The sequence below is a fragment of the Cinclus cinclus genome, chromosome 5 (assembly GCF_963662255.1).
Source record: "Cinclus cinclus chromosome 5, bCinCin1.1, whole genome shotgun sequence".
In the NCBI taxonomy this organism is placed as follows: Eukaryota; Metazoa; Chordata; class Aves; order Passeriformes; family Cinclidae; genus Cinclus; species Cinclus cinclus.
Genome location: NC_085050.1, coordinates 35048669 through 35072686, shown reverse-complemented (window position 1 = coordinate 35072686; position 24018 = coordinate 35048669). Strand labels below are relative to the sequence as shown.

Below are 24018 nucleotides of genomic sequence, written 5' to 3'. Positions count from 1 at the left end.
CTATATTCTATACTTTGAGGTGACCATACCTTTATTATTTATTTATTTTTAATAATAAATAAGAACATAGCTACTCTCCTGATTGTTCTTTTAAAAAAGGACATAATTGTGACAGGTCACCAAGAACTATGCTATAGTTTAGGCATCTTTTGGTTGACTTGGATGTGAGTATTTAAGTTCTGCCTGGGAAGCACTTCCCAATTAAAGCATGTTAGAATTCAAGACCTATTTCTCCATACAAACTGACTGAAATAATTAATTTCAATAGAAAGGAATGGGAAGAAAAGGAATAACCTTACTGAGCTACAATTCTGGCACCCTTGGGGGAATGGTAACAGATGGTTTTACTACAAATCCAGGCCTGTTATGCATTATTTTTTCTTACTATATCTCATCCTGTCTTTCAAAGACAACAACTCCCCTTTTCTGGACCACAATACAGATATTTTTTTAATGCTTCTTAGCAGTACGTGTATGGATGTGGGGTTCTGAGATCCCATACAGAAGGATATGTGTACCCAGCTGAGCCAGAAGGGACATTGCTGCTCTGCTCCTGTGAAGATGCTGGTGTTTCTCACAGAAACAGGAACTGGAGGAAAAGGATAGAAATGGATCAGAAAAGTTGGCCAATGGCTATATTGAAAACATTATAGGGAATCAGACTATATATAAACTGCATATTATATATGAATTAGATATAATATAGTGAGACAGCCTGTCTCACTACTGCTGGATACCAGATTTTAGTACCTGGTTGTACAGAACTTCAAGCATTTTTAATCCTCATCAAAGTTTGCAGTGAAATAGAGGATGTGTCTTGTTTGCATCTTGTCATGGGAATTAGTCTGCTGTTTATGGACTGTTTAGAAAACAGACTAATTCTGGTCTGAAATGGCTTATGCAAGAGAAAAATTATTTCTATTGTGGTTTTTTTTTCAATTAAACGTATTTTTTCGTCTTTCAAAAACGTACAAAATGTATGAATAGTACTGGAGTGATTGTTTCACAGAGTTACATGAAAACCTTGCAGGGCTCTCTGTCTTATTTGTAGCTTAGTGTCTCTAGAGAGTATGTTTAACATTTTTTTCTGTATTTTGGCATGAGAGGGAGATTAGATCTGTTAGAAATGCATATGGTCTGGTGTAATCTGGAAGTAAGACAGAATGTATAGAATCCTAACTAAAGAAAGACATTAACCTTCATAACATTATTTTTAAGTGCATTAAGGGCATATTTGATGCTTTTCTCATACACAGTGTGTCTCAGCAGATGGAATGATCCAGCTAAGCAACCTTCTCTGCTTATAGTTTTCTACTCAGCAGATGACAGTTTAAGTCAATGATTGTTTTATTTGGTGTAAAGACAAAAGAAAATGTAGGCAATCCAAATAATATGGATAAATTAACATTATGAAAGGGGAAAATCAAACTTTCAAGGCTTTAGAGTTAGAAGAGGTCAGCTCTCATCAATTCCTGAATGTTGTTTTTGTCTTTGAAAGGCAATTACTTTTGTTTTTTCATTTCTGATAAGATAAATTTGGACATGTGAGTGTTAAGTATCAATTTACACATTTGGGTCTTGAAGACAGGCAAGCAGAACATTATCTAATTGTTTCAATGACAGATTTTACTGCAAGAAAATGTCAAAGCAAAAGTTTTCTCATTTAGTAGACAGCTCCATCAGAAACAATGCCAGTAAGATGTAAAATAATTTCATGGCCTATGTGCAGAGCTCTATCTCACAAAAATTCAGAATAAGTATCTTTGAAGCCCACTAAGAGAATTGCTAGATTTGTGAATCCAGTCCTTTGCTTAGAGTCCTGTATTTTCTTTAGTATTCAAAGTGTATGATGGGAAATAAAAAGAATGATTTCCCACCTTTTTTCTCACATCTGTAAAACAAACATTCATTACCTGAAATCATCCCACCAGAATGTCATGAATCAATGACTTGGTACTGCTGCTAAGCACTGTGAATATACAAGTGCATTTCATTCTTTCCTACCAAGCACTACACTAAAATGTGCTCTTGGCTTGCATGAGCATCCATAAATCCATACAGAAGTTATTTGAAGAAAGCATCAACATGTAACATGAGTGGAAGATAGAGAGCTCACAGATTCACAGGGCGTGAATTGGCCAAAGCGCCCCGAACACGGCAGCCGCAGCCCTGAGCTCTGCAGGACTCCTGGGGAGGCTATCACAGTCAGCCAAAGGGGAATGTGTGTGTTACTCTACTCATGTCAAATTGGAACTTGCCCTGGCTTTAGCCCCAGGTCCTTGCCATGAAATTACTGGGGATGAATGCTTGACAGATTTTTCATGTATATAAGTAATGCAGTATTTTGCCTTTCAGATCTCTGATTTTCCTGGATGGTTCAAAGGGAAAAAAGCCCCCAGAGTTTTATTACTGACATAAGTGGAATTACTACTGTCTTAATTAACTCCTTAAGAGATTTTAAACCATTGACATTTATGTAAAGAGGCTTTTTTATTCAGAATGGTTTTCCTTTTCGAATTCTTTTAGTGGTTATACCTTACTACACATGAAGATGATAGCTTAGAAAATGGAAATGTATTGCTTTCATCAGGGTATATACAAAGTACTAAATAATCATTAAATAAGCATTGTAAACCAATAAATACTCCAAAATAATCAAGTGTACACCTGGAAAGGCAGCTGAAAATTTAAGCATAAACAGATTTTAACCGTGTCAATTTAATGTAAAAATTAATGAAGTCACAGCAATACAAAAAGTTGTGGAGATTCTTTGTACACTGAAGAACCACTGCATCTCACTAACTCAAAAAAGAGAAAAGCATGTCATATCCTACAGAAGAGAAGTATGAAAAAAATAAGAAATCGGAAATAGTCACATGAACTAGATTAAAAGGATTTATTCCCATACTTGTAAAATTTCCAGACCTACTGACTTATAGCAGGTGGTAACATCCAGGACATTTCAGTCCCTTCTCTAACATCTGGTGTTCTGTTACAAGAACATGATGGTCAAATAAATAGTACTGGACTCATGGACAAGTCAGCCACACTACTTTTAGAATATTGTGTTCTCGATTTCTGACTCAAATCTTACTTACTTATTGCATCTGAAGTGCAATAATTTAAACAGAACAAAGAGAACCTCTCACTTGAATATTGGGCATAAAGCAGTTAGAACTTTATGAATATCTACTGAATTTTACTTCACAGATTGAATAGAGAAATCATCAGTTTACACGCCTTGATAGAGTTTAGGTATATCTCCTGCATTCTAGGCATTTGCCAAAGTCCATCTTCAGGTAATTTCAGGGAAAATTACTTCAGAAATTGCCTCCTATGAATTGGGAGCAGATTAAAGAGGAATCCTTTTTGGTCTATGTTTAGGATTTAGGTATCACTCACAGTGATTATATAATCAGTTGTGAATCTAATTAATTGTGTCTTTTTCCTTTATGTATCCTTTCATCCTCCTCTTTACAGATTCTTCAATGAGAAGGAAATTTTAAGCACTGACTGGTGAGTATGCTTAATGCTTAGCTATGTTTTGGTGTGGTATTTCACTGTGTTGCAAACTCTCATGGCAGGAACAATACTGTGGAGACCACAATTTGGTTTAACCTGTCTTTTTCGTAACTTCCCAAACCTCATATAAATGGTTTTGCTGTTAGTGGAAGTTGTTTCAAATGCTCTTAATCATAACTAACACTTCATAAATGGTGAGATGTTCAGTTTTCTCTTATGTTTTTTGGTCCTTTTTCCATGAGGCATGCTTTGACCTTCACAGTGTTTCTGGCTCTCTCTGGGAGAGCTAACAGGAAATCCCAGTAGATATCTGCTGCTTCATTTTGCATGAAAACAAGAACAAAACTTATGGATGATATCTTCTCAAGCTAAGGAGTTGTAACAGCTAAAGTTACCAATCTTCAAAACTTGGAGTTTTCAGGTAAAATACTCCAGAGTAAATGTAGTTCTTCCCTTCTTTGGTAATCAATGATGTTAGAACAACCTGTAAAGAACAAGGGTGCTTGATGACATTTACCAGGCCTTGAAGACTGATCACAGTCTTAGTGTGGTGCCATTGAAAGGAATAATACCATTCAGATCAGAAGAAAGAATCAGTGATGTCAGCAACAAGCCTTTTCCTGCAGATGTATGGTATTGACTTGCCTTTAGCAAACCTTTTTTAAATGTTCTTCTCAGAGGCCGAGATTATGATTTATTTATTTAGCTTTTCTTTTCTTTTTTTTTTTTTTTTTTGAGTCAGTTGTTCTTCCTGGGAGTTTGAGAATCCCCCTAACATAGATGATCTTCATCCCAAGCTGGCCCTAGAAGCTGTCTGATGGGTAAGGCACAGAAGAGGCCAGAATCTGTTTGCACTGGTGGCTGCAGCTGCGTTCCCAATTCAAAACCACACAGAGAGAGGATGCTGTTTTAGGAATCTGTGTACACAGCTCTGCAGGACTCTGACTGGAGATAGAGTGAATAACTGAACTGTGACTGTAGGCTAGGAAAGGAAAATTTTATTCACCCTCTGGTTGTTTAACATTGTTAGACTTACTAAAATAAAAATAGTTATTTTAGAACTACTTTTCAAATTAAGCTACACTTAAAAGAATATAATATGCATTTCTTACGTTTCAAAGAACAATGACATAATAAAAGGAAATGTTAACTCATATATCTTTGAAACATAAAGACTTACTATTATGAAAGCGGAATGTTTTTAAACTTAACGCAGTAATGTACTGAATGAACAGATAAACTTCTACTGCTTGGATTCTCTAAAGAGTAACCTACTATTGTTTATCGTTCAAAAGAATACTGATCTCTTATATATAATAATTGCAGCAATATCAAGACATCTCATTGGAGCACAGCTTGTTCTTTCAAATAAATATACGAGTGTGCTGTCACACAGCCTTCTAGTTTCCTGACAGATGACACCAATATGTGTTTGAAAACTCACTCCCTTATTTTTGGAAATTACATTTGATAAAAGATTAATATTTAGATAAAGTATATATTTGCATTTTGTTCATAGTTTGGAAGTGAATTTAGATATTAGCACTAGCTTTTCCTCTAGTGGATGTAACTGACTTCATTTAACATCAGAAATATGTTTCAGTGTTTGTTTTTTTAACACTTACCTGAATTTTGCTTGAGTCAGTGTGTCTGCTCGTATGATGTGTTTCTTTTTTTATTTTATTTTTTCTGAAAGCCATACAAATCCAAGGTATTTTTGTGCTTCAGTTAGATGTTATTTGCTGTACTTTAAAATAAGTATCTCTTAAATGGTTTACAAAAACTGATTGTATAAGTTGCAACCAATAGTGTCTACCCTGATGGTAAACCATGACACTGACCCGAAAATGTTCTGCATCCAAATTACTGGACAGTGTGCAGGCTAGTGAAAAATACCTCCATAAGACGTAAGATTTACAAATAGTATCTGTTCTTAAAAATGGCATTATTCTTCTGGGAAAGATTACATAATCCCATTTCATCTGTCTTCACTGTGCTGTAAAGCAGGTGGTGCTGTAAAGCATCTGTCTTAAGGAGGAGCATAGACATCAGGGTTTTTGTGGTATATATGAGAAGTCTCCTTACCTGCCCTTGAAGCCAAGATTTTATTCCACTCACAGGGTGAATGAGATGTGAATATAAACTCAAAAGAAAAGGCTGAATTTAGTGCCAAATGCTGTGCTGGACATCGAGGACTGGCTGAGTGCACTATTAAACTGTAGGGGTAGTATGGAGAATCCAGCAGAATTAAAGCTTGAATTTTTTTACTGGGAGAATGATATTATAAATTGTTTTTATCTTTATAAATTATCCTTTCCATTTCTAGTGGTATCTGCTAGGGTGTTCAGTGTATCTGTTATCTTTTTTTGCAAGTTGGCTTTGGGGAGCTCTCAACTGTTGTTGTTGTTGTTATTATTATTAGTAGTAGTAGTAGAAGTAGTAGTAGTAGTAGTAGTAGTTTGGACCGATTGGATTTGCAAACTTAGAATGTGAACTTTTAGACCTTTTTTTTTAACACTTGCTTGCATGTATGTGTAGTGAAGAGTAACTCTAGGTATCTAAAGTGAGATTAATCCCAATGTTGGCATGACTATTTAAGAGAAGAAAGCAGTTCATGATAATGGAGAAGAAAGCAATGCTATTTTTAGTGAGAGATTGGATATAAAAGGGAAATAGAAGGGTTAGAGTTAACAGTGATATGTGAAAAAGGCTGATAGGGAAATACAGATATTCTTATGGGGAGACTGAGATATGGTCCAGAAATCTAAGAGAAGCAATTTGACAAAGAGAGGAAAGGGGAAGAGTTCAGTGACCACGTATGGCTGATTATAAATGTAGAAAAGGGATGAAGAGTCTGCTGAAACACAGTTGAAAGGTCAGTGACTGTCATGAATGGATACAACAACCTTACCTAGGAACAAGAAAAATAACTGAATCTACAGGATGCTATTTCTGTGACAGGGTTTTGCTGAGATGAAAAGGGAATAAATTGTAATATTAAATTATTAGAGGTTTCTGTAGTTGTTTGCCAGAAGTAGAAATGCTTATACAAAAGAGTAAAGCACTGTGCTTTAGGATTGTTATTATTTTTTCTGGAATGTGCTACTTGGAATTCATTACATTCTCAAGCTGAAATAAGGTCCCCTGATTCCCAGATCCAGACTGCAGATAAAAAATAATTTTTAATGATAAATTACTGAAATTTTAGAACTTGTAATTGTAAAATTAGTGACCTCCTAATGCCTTCTGCTGTTTGCATTCCATTACAACATTTGGATAAAAAAAGTATCGATAAAATGAGTCCAGATGTGTTCTAGATGAAGGTTTTCATCTCTCCAGAGCTTTTGAGATCTCTAGTGTGTTGTGGAATCTTAAACCGTTATTCAAGGGGCCTAAATTCATTAGTTCTTATTAGCCATTAATATTAATTATTAAAAAAAATGAAATACCTGGTCCATTTGATCTTATTTTTTCATCACTCAATTAGAAGGTTGTCCTGTGTTCTTTCCCATTAGTTTCATCTGCAATTCAAAAGGAAAAGATAACAACAACAAAAAAAGCTATTAAATAAATTATCAACTATTATTTTCATTTTTCCAAGGAAGCCAAAAACCTATTATATAAAGAACTCATATAATATTTTCTAAACTAAAAAGTTCTGAAAATTCTGAATTGACCACTTTTAAACTTTTCTACCTGACAGCAACCATTTGTACCTCAAAATGATGCAAAATTAAATATATTTATATCACAATCTTTTAAGAATATATCCTTAAATTTAATATAAAATAAATAATATTTAAAAGAACATGGTCCTTAGACTTTAAACCCTCAGGCTAATCTGTTGATGAGCTTACTGACTGCATAAATGATTCCATTCCTGTCTTTTGGCATAGATGTGATAGGAGGTTATGCTTCAAAAAATGGGAGATATGCAAAAATTCAAGGGCAGCTGGAGTTGTTACTGAGATCTAAAGACTGAAAATGAGAATACTGAAAGCAATCCTGACACTAAGCCTTTCAAGATGATACAGTACATATACAAGATTTCATGCTGGTATTTCAAACAGAGCTGAGAGACCTGATTTACTATCAACTTGTTCAGTGTGAATTAAACAAACATGTCAGCTGACTGACAACACTCACACTGTAAATAGCATGTCCCTCTGGAAGTGCAGGTAAAGTGGGCTTACCCTGCATAATTTATGGTCTCCCTAGAGTACAGTATTGAAAGAGCACAGAAACTGCTGTAAATTCCTGCTGAAATGCAACCATAAGTCTGTTTACTATTAAATGTGATTTACTGCAGTTACATGCTCTCTCCCTCTCCCAACCACCCTGCAATTTTTGCACATTGTACAGGGATTTTAGACAAATAACAATAAAAGCTTTTTATTTGGAGTTGGTGCAGAATAACTTGCATATAGAGCTATCATCTATCTTTTTGAATTTCCTTTTAAGCTGTATAGCCTAATTTTCTATATTTTAAAGATTAGCAAAGTTTGAAGGGAAGATGAAAATTTCAGAGAGATCACAATCAAGTATCATGTCAAAACTGAAAATGGTGTAGACCTATATGCTACTTTCTGTAATAAATGCAAGGGGGACCTGTCCTACAGATTATTTCATGCCAGTATGGAGATAAATGGAATCACTTTTACCACATACAATCTGTAGAGTCTATCCAGTAGTAATGGTAATAATTCTGATGTTTGTGTTATATAAAATGCATTTTTATGAAACTATGCTCATGAAAAGTAGAACTTGAGATCCTGATTATCATAAAATGTTGCCAACTGCTTGTATGTATTATTCTATGCATCTACATGATTTTGAGAATGGATAATTAGTCACTTTGCTCAGACATAAACCTGATTTTGTGGTAATTTTTACAAGTCAAGAATTTGCTTCTTATAAATCTTATTTTACTTAGATTGGAATAATTTATACCCAAAAGTCTCAGTACTCATAAAGTTAAGAATCAGAATAAAAACATGTATCCAAAGAAAGTAATTCTTACTGAATACTGGTGTTTGTGAAAAAGTTGAAGCTTCTTGTTCATTGGTCTGATTTTTGAACTCCCTGTCTTCCCTTCCCCACTCAGATGGGTTTTACCATTTTGAGGTGCAGTATGCTCACTCAGTAGAAATGCAAGTACCTGCTCAAGCCACAATGGTTTTATTAGCTGCTTTCATGAACCCTTTAAAAAAATTTAGACATTCGATCATTGCTCAGTTTAGTAGGGTTTGGTTTTTTATTTGTATAGTATTTTAACATGTACTCTTTGTAATCTACGTGGAATTACTTGATGGAATGTGGATTTTGTTCTGCCTTCACTTGTGCCCTTCTCCTTTATAATCACAAGTCCATTTTTGATCTGTTCATTAGATACCTGCTTACACAGGCTCTGTTCTGGTACCAGATTTGGTTTGTCTTTCTCTTCACTGCCTTGCTTCTGTATTGGGCTGGGATAGAAATTTAAAATCTTCACCTACAGTGTGTTGTTTCTTTTTCTCAAGTCTTTATGAAAATGCAGTGGTTTTGGCTCACCAATTTGAGTCATGACAGTAATTAATTTGTTAATTAATTGTTTCTTAAGGTATTTTAGGCTTCCTTCAAGCAGTGAACCTATAGACATGGATGCTTGGATTTTTTTTGAATACTGAATTAAGTTTGATTATCAACCTCTAGCTATTATGTTGACATTACCAATTTAGACACTGATAATTTGTGTGACTACTAATCCTACTAATGGGAAATGTGAGTTGTTATAGCAGCTAAAGTTGTACATCAATGTTAAACTGTCATCCACATTGCTACCTGCATTTGATTGCTGAAGCAATGTAGTACCAAAGATATTGTTCAGTATTTGCATGCCTAAACTTCACCCTATTATGCTATTTGGATAATAAATAGCTGGCTCTTAGGAAGAACACTGAGCATAGCAGGCAGATAGTGGAAAGTGTGAAACCTCTAAGTTTCTCTCATCCTGTTAGATTGTCTCAACCCATGACTGAGTAATTAGCAGGAACTTTCACTCAGTTTTAGGAACTATGAAATGCAAGGACTAGAAAAGCAACCCCTCCAGGCCAAAGTTCTAGGATGTAATGCTCTTTCATTAACAACTCTTTTAAGAACAGCTGCTTAAATCCAGAACAATTATTTTTACAGATCTGACATTTCTGTCACAAAAATCTTGCTTTGCAGCTTTGCTTGTTCCACTCTGCACCCAACAAAGTTCCTGTAAGTGAAGAACTTCCATCCAGCTTCTGATACATTTTAATTTTGAATAGACTGTGCTTTCCATGCACGTAAAAAATCTCACCTTGTTTTAAAATTGTAGATGTTTGAATTCACATTTTCTGAAAGAGACCTTTTTAATGTAGAGATTGTGTCAATCCACAGCAGACTGGTATATCTCCTTTCCTTCATGTCCCCATTGGAATATTTTTTCCCCTTCAAAATATATTTGCATCTGTACACATAGATCAAGAGATTTGATTGACTACATAACAGTAAAGCTCATCAAAGCATTTTGAAAGATTTAGCTGTAGCCTGTAACACTAAATAAAAAGCAGTATTGATAGTTCCACTTTCATGCCAATAACGTTGAACAGAATAATTTTATACTTTTCCTTGGAAATGGCACCAAGAAATAAAACAGGAGATGAATATATTGGAATGTGAGTAATTGATGCTGGGCTTGAAACAAAGTCCTTATAATTGGGCACTGTACAGAATATCCAATGTTCTCCTTGTTATTAACTGTACCGTCTTTACTACTTTCATTCTAGAGACACAAATACCATTGGCTCACAAAACCTCTATAGCTCTTTGCTCAAATGGCAAACATCACAGATGCAAGTAATGTCTGCAGCCTTCCTTATAAAAGTGCTCTTTCCTTATTGCTTCCTTCCCTGTTAAGAATCCAGAAAATAGAGCTGAATCTGAGTTCCTCTTTTAGGCAGATGATTAAACATTCTCACCATTATAATAATACGATTTCCATTTTATTTTAAACATACTTTGCATGATATAAAAATATTGATCACAGTGAGCTTTAACAATTGTTACTGCTATAAACAGAAATGCTGCACAATGGTTTTAGTGGAAATAAATTATATAGTCATTATCTCTTAAAAAAATCACAAAAAAGAAAACCTAGGCTGTTTGGTCATTGACAGAAATAAGTCCTTATTGAGTTCTTTACAGCACGTGAACCCCAGTTGTTTTCTACATTTGCTTTTCACATCTTGAGAAAAGCACAAGTCTGTCTCTGAAAGCCCTACAGTGTCTCTGGTGAACATTTAATTCCAAATATTAGCAAAGTTCCTGTTGTTCTTTTGTTCTAATGGAAAAATGTGCACCAACATGGCAAGTAGTGCTCTCTTGGCTAATTCATAAGTGGTCTTTTCCAATATGTAGGTACACAGCGGCACACTTCTTCACTGAAGTAAAATCCAGCATCGCAGCGTTTCGTCCGCACTGTACACGGAGGTCTGTAACAACTAAACAAAGGGGGGGAAAAAGCAGGCATTAATATAACACAATCATTTATATTTAACTGGAGCAGAGATCTCTGTGCCTTCACAAGGACAATTCTCAACGGAATATTTAGTTCCTACAAATACATATATATTAACTTTTTTTTGTTGTTCTTGCAACAATTTTAGTTGAACGACTCTTCACAAAAGACAGCGAAACAATAACAAATGATATTGAAGAGAAATTATTCTATTGCAATAGATACACGTGGGTCTTTTTTATCACACTGCTGGTTGTAGTTGTATTCCAGTCTTGAGAAGTATTTTTAAAAGTTTTAGTTTGAAAACAGGATATATTTCTGTACTCAAATTGATTTGTTATAACCTACTGCATGCCACAAATTGGAGGTGGTAATCCAGCATCAGGTGACAACCAAATCTATCATCCTCCTACCCAGGACTGTTTCTCTTCTTATTGACTGCTTCAATAAACCTGTGAGAGGTTTGTCTACACATGTTACACTGTGGCTCTGATCTTGAAAATCAGAACATACTTCAAGTTGCAAATTCCTACAGCCAGTCTCCAACCCAGTGGGAATATATCTACATTCATGTTACATCTGTCTGCATTCTGAAGAAAAATCAGAGCCTGTTTATCATGTTTCTGATAAATCTTAATGGAAAAAGAACAGAATTAGTGTCTACCTGATTAAAATAAGTTTAACAGAATTACAGCATTGAACCACAAATCACATCTCCCTGTATAGCAGCAGAAGTTTTCCTCACCAATTCCTTGACTGAAAAATAGAACTTATACAAAGATAATATCTCTGGTTGTCCCTGAACCCTTCCTTTTCCTATTTAATTTTTCTATTAAAACAAGAACTTGACCCAAAATAACCTTACAATAACAATGCTAAATACTTTCTGGTTTATAATGGAGACAAAGTACAAGTCTGTGGTTTTTTTCAGACACTGGCAATGGGTCAAAAGATAAAAGTATATGTCTTGAATGTCGGCACAGTTGTACTTGAAACTTGTACTTAAATAATGTGTGCCTGTTTGTGAAACACTGATATTATGATCTTTTACAATAACTCTTACTTACATATATACTGCACACTAATTGTCCTCTTCCCTAGGTAATTCTTATTTCAGGCTTGTGGGTACTCTCATTGCTGTTGCAAATAAGTTAGTATGTCCTGTGCTTGTTTTGGATACTAAGTTATTACTTTGCAGTAATTTGTTTATGATATGAGGTATGAACTACAGTTACATTAATTCACACCATGTAGTTCAACCAATGAATCTGGCTATGAGGAAAGTGATAAGGAATGAGGAAGACTGCAAATGGGACATTTATTAACTAGTCACATCATGTTCAGTGTTTTCAATGTAATTTATCATAGATTAGTTCACCACTGTGGTCTCTGTAATTAAGGGAGTTACATTATTTTGTGCCTCTTAATAGATACTAGAAATCAGTGTAAGCAGCTCATGGGAATCTCTCAAAGCCCTACTTATCTATTCCCCCAAAACTGGGAAATAGTGGTAAAAGGCAACAAAAAGGTCTGTGAAAGGATCTAATATTGTGAGCAAATAGGCAACCAACAGCAGGTCTGCTCTGGGAAAAAGGTACCCCACAGAGATGCAGTGGATGAAACACTGAACTCACCTTTCTGCTGTCTCTGTCATAAAAGTTCAGACCATTTCATGTACTGAATGACAGTAAAATGAAATAAGACAAGAAGAAAGAGAGGCAAAGCCATACTCCTCCAGACACCTATGACTGGACACAATGTAAAGCAGTCATGCAAGCATTAATCATGAGGAGTTCACTTTGTTCAGGATTCATGCCTCCTTGTGAACTTCAGCTTGCAGCTGGGAGTCCTATACAGCATCTCTCCCAATGTGAGTTTGTGTCTAGCAGCAGTCAAGGTCAGGTTACTTCAGTCTTATCCTCATTTGGGACATTTTAACAGAGCAAGAATGTCCCTCTCCTCCTCTAAAGTGCTTAGCAGATGAAGTTCCTAGTTATCTGGCCCAGCCAAAACGGACCAAAATAAATTTTGGAGGTGGTAGCACAGGGTCAATAGCAACAGAGTCATTGTAACTACATAAATGTGGTTTCCTTAGGAAACTGCTGAACAATAGAGCAGGTCTTTCAAGAGAGTTGGTCTGAATGCTGTTTATGGAGTGGTTTCACGTTACAGAGGTCTGTTTCAATGAGGAGAATCTGAGCACACTGGAGCTAAGACAGAGAGATGCTCAGTCACTATTCGCAGTGCTGGGCAAAGCAGCAGCAACCTTCTCTTTAAGGTCAATAATTGTGAATTTTTCTGCGCAGAATGCCCAGATTGTCGCTGTGGGCATTCTAACAACTCCACAGACAAAACAAATGGAAATGCTACTTCTTGGGCTGATAAATAGCATAATCACCTTAAAAAGCAGTATGCTGAGAGCATTTTTCCCTTCCCTTTCATCTGAAGCAGGATGTAACACTAGATGCAGAGGCATTTCATTTGTCACTAAAAATATTAGTGCCTAAAACTCAGAGCTACAAGCACCACTTGTAGGACAAGGAGCTGTCTAGGACACGACTACAGGATTATGCTCATGTTTAGGGCTCACAAGCCTTGCACAGAGCTAAACAGGGTGATATTTCTATTTTTAATAAATTTGTATAATTAATATATTTTATATTTTTATTATATAAATTAAATTGTATAATTGATGCTGTTTTAAATGAGCAAGAGATCTCACAGAGATAAAAAGGATGTGGCATGATTTTTATTCCTTTCAGAGACAGCTTGTGCTGGACAGAGCTAAAATGTGAGAAACCTACGGTAAGTTTTTCTTAAGGAGGAGAGACTGTCCCCTCTATTTTTCTTGATGGTGCTACTATCTACAGGACTATTGGTTCTACAGGTGTAAAGTAACAAGATATATAAACCTTCCTTTCCGCACCCAAAGACAAAAGAAAAAGAGCTTAGAAAAATGGCAAAAGCATCCTATTTCACACTGTCCTTGGAAGTGAGAAAGTGGTTCAAACTCTTTATCGTATTCAACCACAACACAACAGACAGAGGCTGAACTTAATTTCCTCCCTTAAATACTAAGCTTTTAAATCAGCAGAGATATTGAAATTAACATCAGATATTTATCACAGCATTTCTTAGCTTCTTAAGTGCCTGACTTCTTCAGTTGTGAATGTTCTTTTAAAATGTAGGTCGTTTACATTTGTAGCACTGCTGGAAGTGAAACCTGTAGTACAAAGGTTTTGCTAATATGTAAAGCTTATGTAATCAGGCTGGTTTCTTTTCCTCTGCAAAAGTAAAACTGAAATTATGTGAGTTGAATTATAGAGAAGAAATAATTTCTGATATTTCTAACAACCTAAAAGGCCAAATATTGGTAAACAAGTAATGCCAGTTAATAATATTTTCCCTCATTTTAGAGACTTCAACGCAAGTATCATTACTTATATTTGACATTTTTTCATTAAGATGAACAAATGTGTATATATATAGCAATATATTAATTCCAAATAATTACATCTTAAATATTACGTAAGGTTTATTTTTGATAAGTGTCATACACAGTCATTTAAATGTCCCAACTTCCTATTTTCCATTTGCAATGCCTAAATTGTTATTTCTCATTCATATAATAAAAATACTTCCCCTATATTAGAAATAAGTGATCTTTCTCTTCCAAATGGTATTGTTTAGGAAATATAAAAATATTTAATTTAATTAAGAAATTTGGAGAACTTCACGGAAAAACTTTCCTTATATAATATACAAAGCAAAAATAATACTGTTTGTTTCTCAGAACCCAAAGTTATTCACATTTTTATATATAGACTCCTAATGCTATGGGTGTAGCAGTCATGGAAGGAAAAGGTTCTGGGGTACATAAAGAATTTGCAGAATTTTCTTCCTGACTAAATTTTATTTTAAGTGGTGAATGTGGGCAGTCTGATTTATAGTTATATATGTCTGCTTTTCACAGAAATCACCCAAAGGTAGGTGAGTCCAAAATTTAGGAGGTGGAAATGAAAGATCTTATCTCAAATATTCCTAATTAGATTTCAGTGCTTAGTTCTGGAGCTACCTGAATATTTGAGTTACTTGAATTGCAATATTCAGTTCCTGGAGAAAAACAGAGTGGGATTTTAAATATGGTAAGATACACGGGGTTTGAACTTAAGAGTTCATTTTCACCGGGGAAAAAAAAAAAAAGGAAAAGGAAGAAGAGTTCCAGGAAGCATTTGTAAGAGTACTAGAAACTAAACATGCTTTACAATACTTATTATGCCTAGTAGCTTCCTCTTAGAGATTACAGAAGTCATAGAAGACAAAACTGAACTGACAACAGGCTTACTGTTTACTTAAGACTACAAAGCAATTCAAGACAGCTAATGTCACAACTCAAAATTTTAGACTTTGAACACAATAAAAGAAATAAAAACGGAGGTTTTACCTGCATGTCTGGTGATGGAACCTTTTTCCTTTCAAGAAGCACTTATTGGGAGATTCTATACATTCACAGACGCATTTTGCAGGATTTAGCGGCTGATGTCTAGGACAGGTCTTTTTACATACGCACTGACACTTTTCTTCATCAAATTCCTTGTTGGGCCCGCAGGAAGCAGGGATAAGTTTGTTTTTGCACATGCACTGGCACGATGATCTGTCTAACTCTTTGTGAGGTCCACAGCTCGAGGGCCGCACGCCTCCTTTGCAGACGCATTGACAGGTTTCTTCATCCAGCTCCTTGTTCGGTCCACAAATATGGAATCCTTCAGATGTGTCTAGAAAAGCAGCAGAGAAATTGTACTAGTACCAGAATTTTGTGCCTATTTTTATGTGAAGAAATGAGCAAATTCATACCTTCTATGGTGTTTCAAAAACAAGCATGTATCAAAAGATAGGCAACAACCAGTAGTAGCATCAATACAGAAAAAGATAGAAATAACTACTAGAACTTCTTGTCTTTAGAACAACATTTTATGCTTTAAGGCAAAGTGCTTACCAGAATCTCCAAGGTGAGAAGAGAAGCCAAAATCATGCTGTGACAAACATCTGCAAATTTGATTATTCCAAATATGATTTTTCGGACAGGTCTTGTTTGCCACATGACACCTGCAAAATTAAAAACGCTTGATAGTAAATGTTAATTTACTACCACAAGTACTAAAGGAAGAAAAAAACCTCCTATTTTAGATGTGGATTGCTGTAGTTTCTCTCCACTGCAAATATCTAAGAGTGTCAGCTCAGTCACAATTTTATTTTTTATTCTTGTCAAATCTGTTACTGAAGGTTCTCCTGACTACAGAGATTTTCAACCATTTGTTGAAGACACCTTCTCATATTTCAAGTTTTAGCTCCAATTTCTAGAAGCTGATATTTGTACTTTGTTGATGTTGTTTGGAACCAGACCTAACCCTAGAATATGAGCCTCATATAGAAGAATATAAAAATTATTTTGCATGCCAAATACCGCATGGCAACAGGCATAATTTTCCATGTTGTTTCTTGAAGTACAAAATTTTTTTCAAATTTAAGATGTCAGAAGACAGCAGATGATAGTTTCTGAATGAATCCTGTAGGCAAAACATTAAAAAGTAAAATCAGTTTATCAGACTCCATTTGCATTTCCATTTATTCCATAAAGAATAAGTGAAGTGAGCTCTCTGGTGAATCACTGATAGAATATTTATGTGTATTATCTCATCTTCCTTGCTTGCCATTTCTTTATCACTACAGCTGACATTACATCTTTGAACAAGTCAAGCCTAACCTGATGTATCTGGGCTGTGTAATTTATTCATTGTTTCTGTAGAATTTCTAAAATCCCACTAATCTTTTAAGACAACACCTATATTACACATTTGATGCACTTTTCATTCCCCTGAGCACCATTACTCACACACTGAAAAATGCAGGTGCTGGGATATTCTTCCGTGATCACCATTCAAGTAGACCACTCCCTTTCAATACACTAAATCACTCCGCTTGTAAAGATTGCTGTGCTTTAGCGTCACCCTGCTTCACCTCACATTTTATCAAACTGGTGTTTCCTGATTTCATCCCACTAATGATCTCACTCTTGCTGCCTCACTTGGCATACATTTCCTTTAGCTTGCCTTCTGATTCCGCTTGAGAAATAGTATGGATAATTTACAGACTCTTATTGTATTCTGTTAAAAAAACCCAAGCCAAATCAAACCAAATAACAGCAATAAACCAAACCTGTTTGCCTGTTTCATTGCTCAAAGCCATGGATTCTAAACTTAAAGACAGTAAGTAATGGTAGAGAAGACCTTTATATATTCTGAGCTAGTACTGTGTTGTCTTACCTTTGCTGAAGCATGATTCCTTAGTCACAGGACAAACAACTACCTGTGAGTGCTGGTCCAAATCTGGTATCTGTACTCTCACCTCTCTCAACTACAGAAAGCTGTTTCCTGGCTAGAATAAACTCTTGCACTGGTCATTACAACTGCTCTTAACTTACACTGAGAAGCTGGAGAGAGTCAACATAATTTGACTTTCTTCTTGACTCTTTGGTTTATTTTTTTCTTTATAATCTGTCCATTATGTAATTAAACTAATTATTAATATATTTAATTCTAAGTCACTGTTTATGATCCATGTTTTGATGAACAAGTTAAATAAATTAAACTCAAAAAGAATATAATCTATGTTTATGAACATGTCAGAAAACATCCAGACTTAAACTGAATTAAACCACTGAGGAAAATGCTTAACACCTCTGAGAAATTTGTTCTACTGACTCCCCTTATTAAAAATGTCAACTCATTCCAGTTAGTTATTGATTCTTCCTCAGAGCAGCTGTTAGTCTATTATGTATTTTTGACCTACTAAATATTGATACATCATAAAATCATCACTCAGACCTCTGCATTAAGGAAAGAGAACTTCAAGTGTTGTAATAATTGAAAATCAGATTTCTGGTGCCAGATTGTTCTATGGTATGTTTCATTCAAAATCACACACACAAAGAAATCAATATGCTACTTCTGTGGAATGCCAAATAACCCTTTATTTCCCCCCTTCAATTCTATTTTATGTGTACCTCTGGCAGATGAAGATGTCAAAGAAGATTTGTAAGTTAAAGATTCCCTAAAAACCAAGTCTTTTTTAAAAAAGCATTTAAAATATGAAAATAGAGATTGAGAGAGAAATGTTGTCTCCTAATTCTTTAAAAATATATTTTTAGCTTTTCTTTCAAAAAGAAATTTATTTTGCTGACGTTTTCTTTAAGTCTCATTTGGATTGTAGCTCTTTCATCAAGCAAATCCCAGACATGTTACTCTTTAGTTTTATATTATCTTGCTGCAGTTTATCTACTGGATAAAAAGGTGATGTTAATTTAGTAAAATTCTCTCTGTGTAAAATAATGGCAGGTCCCTTGCAGAATGCATTCTGCTACTGCTATGCATAGTTTGCCTAACCTGTGAAAACTTCCCAGCAGTATTTTAAATCCGAGTTATCTAGGCTTGCTCATAATGTGAAAGGAAAGACAAGCCTCATACTTACTGAGTTTGCGCTGCTGGCAAGGAACGTCTTATGATGGAGTGGACTTGTCTGTAAACATCCAGCTTGGACATGCACCGGCAGGACGTGTGATTGGCAAAACTGACAGTGACAGGCTTGGGGCCGTGGGACAAAGGCACCGTGATCTCAAACAGCTACAGAAGGCAAAGCAAAGCAAAAAACTTCTTATGCAGATCCAACTAAAACTAACGCAAGGGCATATGAAAAACCTATCACAAATTTAGGCTGAGATTTTTGCGTTGTCTTCCAGCATTCAATTATACTGCTAAATAATTATAATATACAAAATTAATACAATAGTTATGGTGTGACAATTAACATTTTCAGTGTTAAACCCTGTTACATGCCAGTTTGCTGACTACAACATTTAATATACAAGAGGAAAATGTTCAGAGAACTCATTTTTCTAGAGGAGATGACTTCAAATTGACAGCATTTTAAAAAAAATCCAAAGTGAACCATTTGGAAGGTGCTTTGAAAAGCTGCAGAATAATATAAAAAAGACAGTAAGTTACCACCTAATACATCAGTTGCACAGTTACAAAAACTTATGCAGAACAGCAGTATTGTGGACTTTGATTGAACCAGTTCTGGATAAATAACATTTGAACTACAGCATACTGCATTTTGAAATTTTTAGTATTTTTATCTGTGCAGGTTATGTGCCTATCCTGATGGAATATATCTTGAACTATTCTTTTTTTTAAAAAAAAAAAAGAAATATCCACTACTGATAAATAATCTGTATGTGAACTAACAAAGCATAGCAGACACCAGACCACTGGAGATGGCAGCATAGGACAACTTCGACAGTTCCAAAACACCTAAAAGAGATAGGTCCCTGCCCAACTGTCTATTCAGCTTCAGGAGATCACTGATAGAGATTTCAAAAAAACAGCTGAGATATATCAATCATGGAAATGGAAATGATGGTGAACATGAATTAATCTTATTTATCCTTGCATTAAAGCTGTGAAAGGTATCAGTTTGGAGATGAATATTGCTAACTACTATTCCCACCAGCACTTCAGTGGTGCATTGAGAAAAAGGGCTAGTAAAACAATATAAAGGTAGTTCATATAAAGGCTTCCTTGACCTCCTCAAATTACCTTCAGTTTGTCCAAATAAATTCTCTTAATAGTAATGTATTTTACATCATCCAAGAGTAGCTCCTGTTTATTCAGTGAAACAATTTAATTGAATAAACTCTCAACATGCATAAATTATGTTTGAATCTTCAACTATGTGAAACATTTCAGATTATGTAAAACCTGACCATAAGCAATGCTCTGGTTTTGATAAAATCTACAATTTATTTTTTCCTCACCTTCCTCATCCAACAGAACAATAAGCTCAACATCTGCTGTTGCTCTAGGCCATGTCTGGCAACATTTAGCAGCCAAATGTCAATATCCAGAAAGGATATTTCTATGAAAAATGCCTCATAACATCTATGTATGAGGCTGGTTCTCAATTCTTTTTCTGGCACCATTGTTGGCAGTGACTACTATTGCTGGTACCCACATTGCCCAAATGGGTATTTCTTCTTGGAAACCAAATGGCTTCTATTTCTGTTTGATCCCTCATTCTCTAAAAGATTGGATTTACTGCATTCTTAGAAGCCCAAATCTTCTCTTCCTTTCCACTTTAAATTATAATAAAAAACAGACTAACACACTCTAAAGGGAAAAGACATTTCCTTCAGGTACCTATTCTAAAGACAGATATTCAGTACCAAAGACTACAATAAATGAGCTTCAGTCCCCAGAAGGTTATAAGATCTGATAGCAGTAGGGGTTAGAGAAGTATTTGAAAAGTGGAGAGCTTTTTTTGCTCTAAAAAATGTTAGTAGTTAGAATAAATGAAACAGCAATTCAGGATTATTGCTCCAGTCAGAGGCAAATAAAAGAGAAAATAGACCCGACTTGCCCATGCAGTCCTGTACCTCTTTGCCACCTACACTGCATTGTCAGCAAACCAGTGGAAAACAACAGAAGCAATAAGCAATTGTATAACTAAAGAGTAATATATATATATAAAACAAACAAAAAAACCCCTCCTAAACCTCCCACATAATCACTCTGTCCTCCTCCAGAGAAGCTGCTAATTGTAAACATAAATCAGTAACACATTGTTAATCTCAGAGTACAGCACATACTAACAGAAGCTCTGTGTAATGAAGAACAATTGAAAGCCATAAATAATTAATTAATGCATTTAATAAGAATATAACACCTGCCATTCAGCCAGTCTAAGGCTGTTTTATCACAGAAAGCCAGTTGGCAGGTCTTCCAATCTTTTGCAAGGTTTCTAGGGTTTCTCTTCCAAGTACTGTCCACAACCTAGAACTTAATATGATTTTAAATTCAGAAAAAAAGAAAAAAAATCTAACAGAAGATGGGAATCTCTGAATGTGTTGACAAAAAGCACTATCAGAACTCCTGAAAAAGCAATTTTCCCTATATCCCTTCTCACTGATCCTTAGAATCACAGAACGGTTTGGTGTGGAAAGGACCCTAGAAATCATCTAATCAGAGCCCCTCTGCCATGGTCAGGGACACCTTTCCCTGGACCAGGTTACTCAAAGCCTTTTCCCCAAAAGGCATATAATTTTGATGCATGGACTTGATGGCTTCTTCTTTACACTAGAAGAACTTCATAGCATACTCACCAGGAAAAACTCAGGCTCTTTATGCAAGGCATTTCTTTGCTTAAGTGGATAAATTTATTCAGCACTATCATATGTGCCAATATCCATTGTACATGAACACACAAAATTATTATTATGCTCACTGACTTCTGAAATATATCAAACCTGTTATTATGTGGGAAGGCCATCATTTTAGATACTTTTCAAATACAAGATTTATGTATGTTTTTTTCCCCAAGATTTACATTAACAACCCCATGTTCTTCTGATGGCCTGTGGTTTATTTTGGCACGTTTCCCTTAAATTTATTGAGTCTAAGTTTCCATCACTTGTGATCTTTGCACTTTCTAAAGTGTTAGTAAGGCCAGCCAAACATAACCCGTGTAACACAGTACAATGTGTCTAGAGAGATTTTTAAACTAAGGACATAAGACTGATTTCATAACTAAACATCTCTATATTGAAAAGAATGAAAATAAATTATTTGAGAAATGGCACATCATCATTATTTTACTGTTGAGCTTTCTTGAAAAACTATTTCAAGGCTTATGTGGGATATAACAACAGGTATTTGATATAATAAATTCATATTTATTTAATATGCTTAGGTCCCTTTTTATATCTTTTTCTATTTCAATCCCTTTATCTTCCTAGAAATGTTAACAAAAAACATGTGGAACTTGTATATCTCCCACTATTAAAAGTACCTACTATATCACTACAATAATTAGTCTAACAGAAAAATGAATGGGAAAAGGTAGAAATGGCAATGTTGAAAACAACTGAATATTCTTGTGGCAGATCTCTGAATTCTGAAAAAGAAAACCATGCACATCCCAAACCGGGCAAATGATTTCAAGCTGTTAACTTGTTTCCTGTGAGAAAATCTCCTCTAAATCTAATTTTGATCTGCTTGGATAGTTTTCCCTTGAGGGACTATAATGTTAACCATGAAACAAGATGATTTAGGACCTTTACAACAACTGATCTGAAAGAAGCCAAAAATATGTCCTTCCTGACAGCCAAGAGGGAGAATGGGATGAAACTGCTCTTTGACATCTGCTCTCTGCTTCCCTTCAACCTATAAGCAGGTGCCTATAGGTGGGACATAAAAAAAAATGCTGTCGAAGGACAGACTATAGCTCCACCAGGTAGTTCCACAATCTTTGCAACCACTGTTGAATTATTTGTGCCATGGAAACAGAGAACAGCTGTTTGATAACAAATCAGAGAAAAAAAACCCCAAATATCCACACCACAAAATGAAAACCCATCCAGTCACATTTCCCACAGATCCTTACTAGACAAGCCACCCCTTACAAACTGGGCTACTGCAGTCAGGAGAGGATCTACTGCAGTTTGTGAATTAGCCTAGGGAGTCTTCAAATATTGTCATAGATCTTGTACTGTATCTTAATTAAGAAGTTGTCTCATACCTCAATCCTGGCTGTATAAATATCCCTTAGCAGCTACAAAAACAGGTTTGGGGGGAAAAATGGTATTAAAAACAAAGCAGAATACTTTTTTACTTTTCTCTCAATAAAGTTAAATAGCTAGAAAGGAGGAACACGACCTGAACTGGAAAACTATTGACCTTGCTCTGGACCACCACTGTGTTCCACAAGGCAATCTGGGAACATCTGACCTGGTCCATTCCCCTGGAAAACAATTATTTGCCCCCTGTAAAAATAATTTCTATGCTTAGTTCTTTTCAATTAATTTTGATGAAAGCTGATATAATCTTTCTTTATATTTTAATGTCTGGAACCAATGCTAGAGCTTGCCCTCACAGTAAGAACTCCAGCTGAAAAATTAATTTCCCATTAAGCACTTTTTCTGCAGGGTGAACAGTATAAAGTTATCTTACGCAGTTTATGCACAAAAAATAAAGCTAAAAACTGGTGAATTATGAGAAAACTATTTGTTCTCATTTCTTTCAGGAAATAAGAGAACTGTGGTGAAAATAGGTGTGTAGGACACCTGAATTCCACAGGAGGTCTTGAATCCATCCAATACTTTTTTCCCTCCTAATTCTCATCTAGTATGGGGTAAACCATGGTCCCATAATTTTAAAAAAAATTGAGATGTTGACAGATGAAGAGATATAGCTATAGGTCTGTTCCTTTATTAAGGGTTTTTTTAAAACAGCATTTTGTCAAGGACCGGATAAAACTGGAAATCAGAAGCAAGACAGAAAACTCGTAGATACAATTGCTTGCTTTTACATAATAAGAAAGGAAACAAAACAGTGTCATTGCCTCTCCACCCTATTAAGACCTTTTATATTTTTCTCTTCAGTCTCTGAAATCTTGAACTACTCCTATGTCATATCATCACTAATGACACCAAGAATTTCCAAAGGAAACTCAGGGCTAAACATTTTCTACTGGGTAAAAGATAAGTTCACTCAACAGATGTGAACAGTAAGATGAGAAAGAGATGATTTAGCCCAAACTGATTTAGTGCTCAAAACCTAGGAAATCTGTGTTATATGGAACAGCTCTCTCTGTATTGAGATAATAATTTCTTTTGGTAAGCTAAACTTTACCAATATGTGTTTGGGGGGGGGAGGGGGGGGTGTAAATGTCTCATTTCTTGGGTTTTAAAATGAAAATAGTGAAAATTATATTTGCATCTCTCAAGCAAGTGGAATTGAGACAGTGGTTTCCCCTAATAATGAGAAAAACAGTAAGGCTTGAACAAAGTGTTGTAGTTGTACTCATTTAAGCTTTTGAGCTACGTTATTCCTGTTCTGCATGGTTGTCTACCTGTAGCC

At 35.3% G+C, this 24018-nt stretch overlaps 1 protein-coding gene across 1 annotated transcript in view; it reads right to left on the bottom strand.

Moving 5' to 3' along the window:
- Positions 1 to 10556: 10556 nt before the first annotated feature.
- The window catches only part of VEGFC (vascular endothelial growth factor C), a 69718-nt gene continuing 56256 nt past the window's right edge, over positions 10557 to 24018 (bottom strand). Inside the window, exons 4-7 of the mRNA XM_062493599.1 lie at positions 18575 to 18726; positions 16044 to 16153; positions 15492 to 15822; positions 10557 to 11030 (exon numbers count right to left, since the gene is read on the bottom strand). Coding sequence (XP_062349583.1) covers positions 10916 to 11030; positions 15492 to 15822; positions 16044 to 16153; positions 18575 to 18726 — 708 coding nt within the window. The 3' untranslated portion in view covers positions 10557 to 10915. The remainder of the gene's footprint in view (positions 11031 to 15491; positions 15823 to 16043; positions 16154 to 18574; positions 18727 to 24018) is intronic.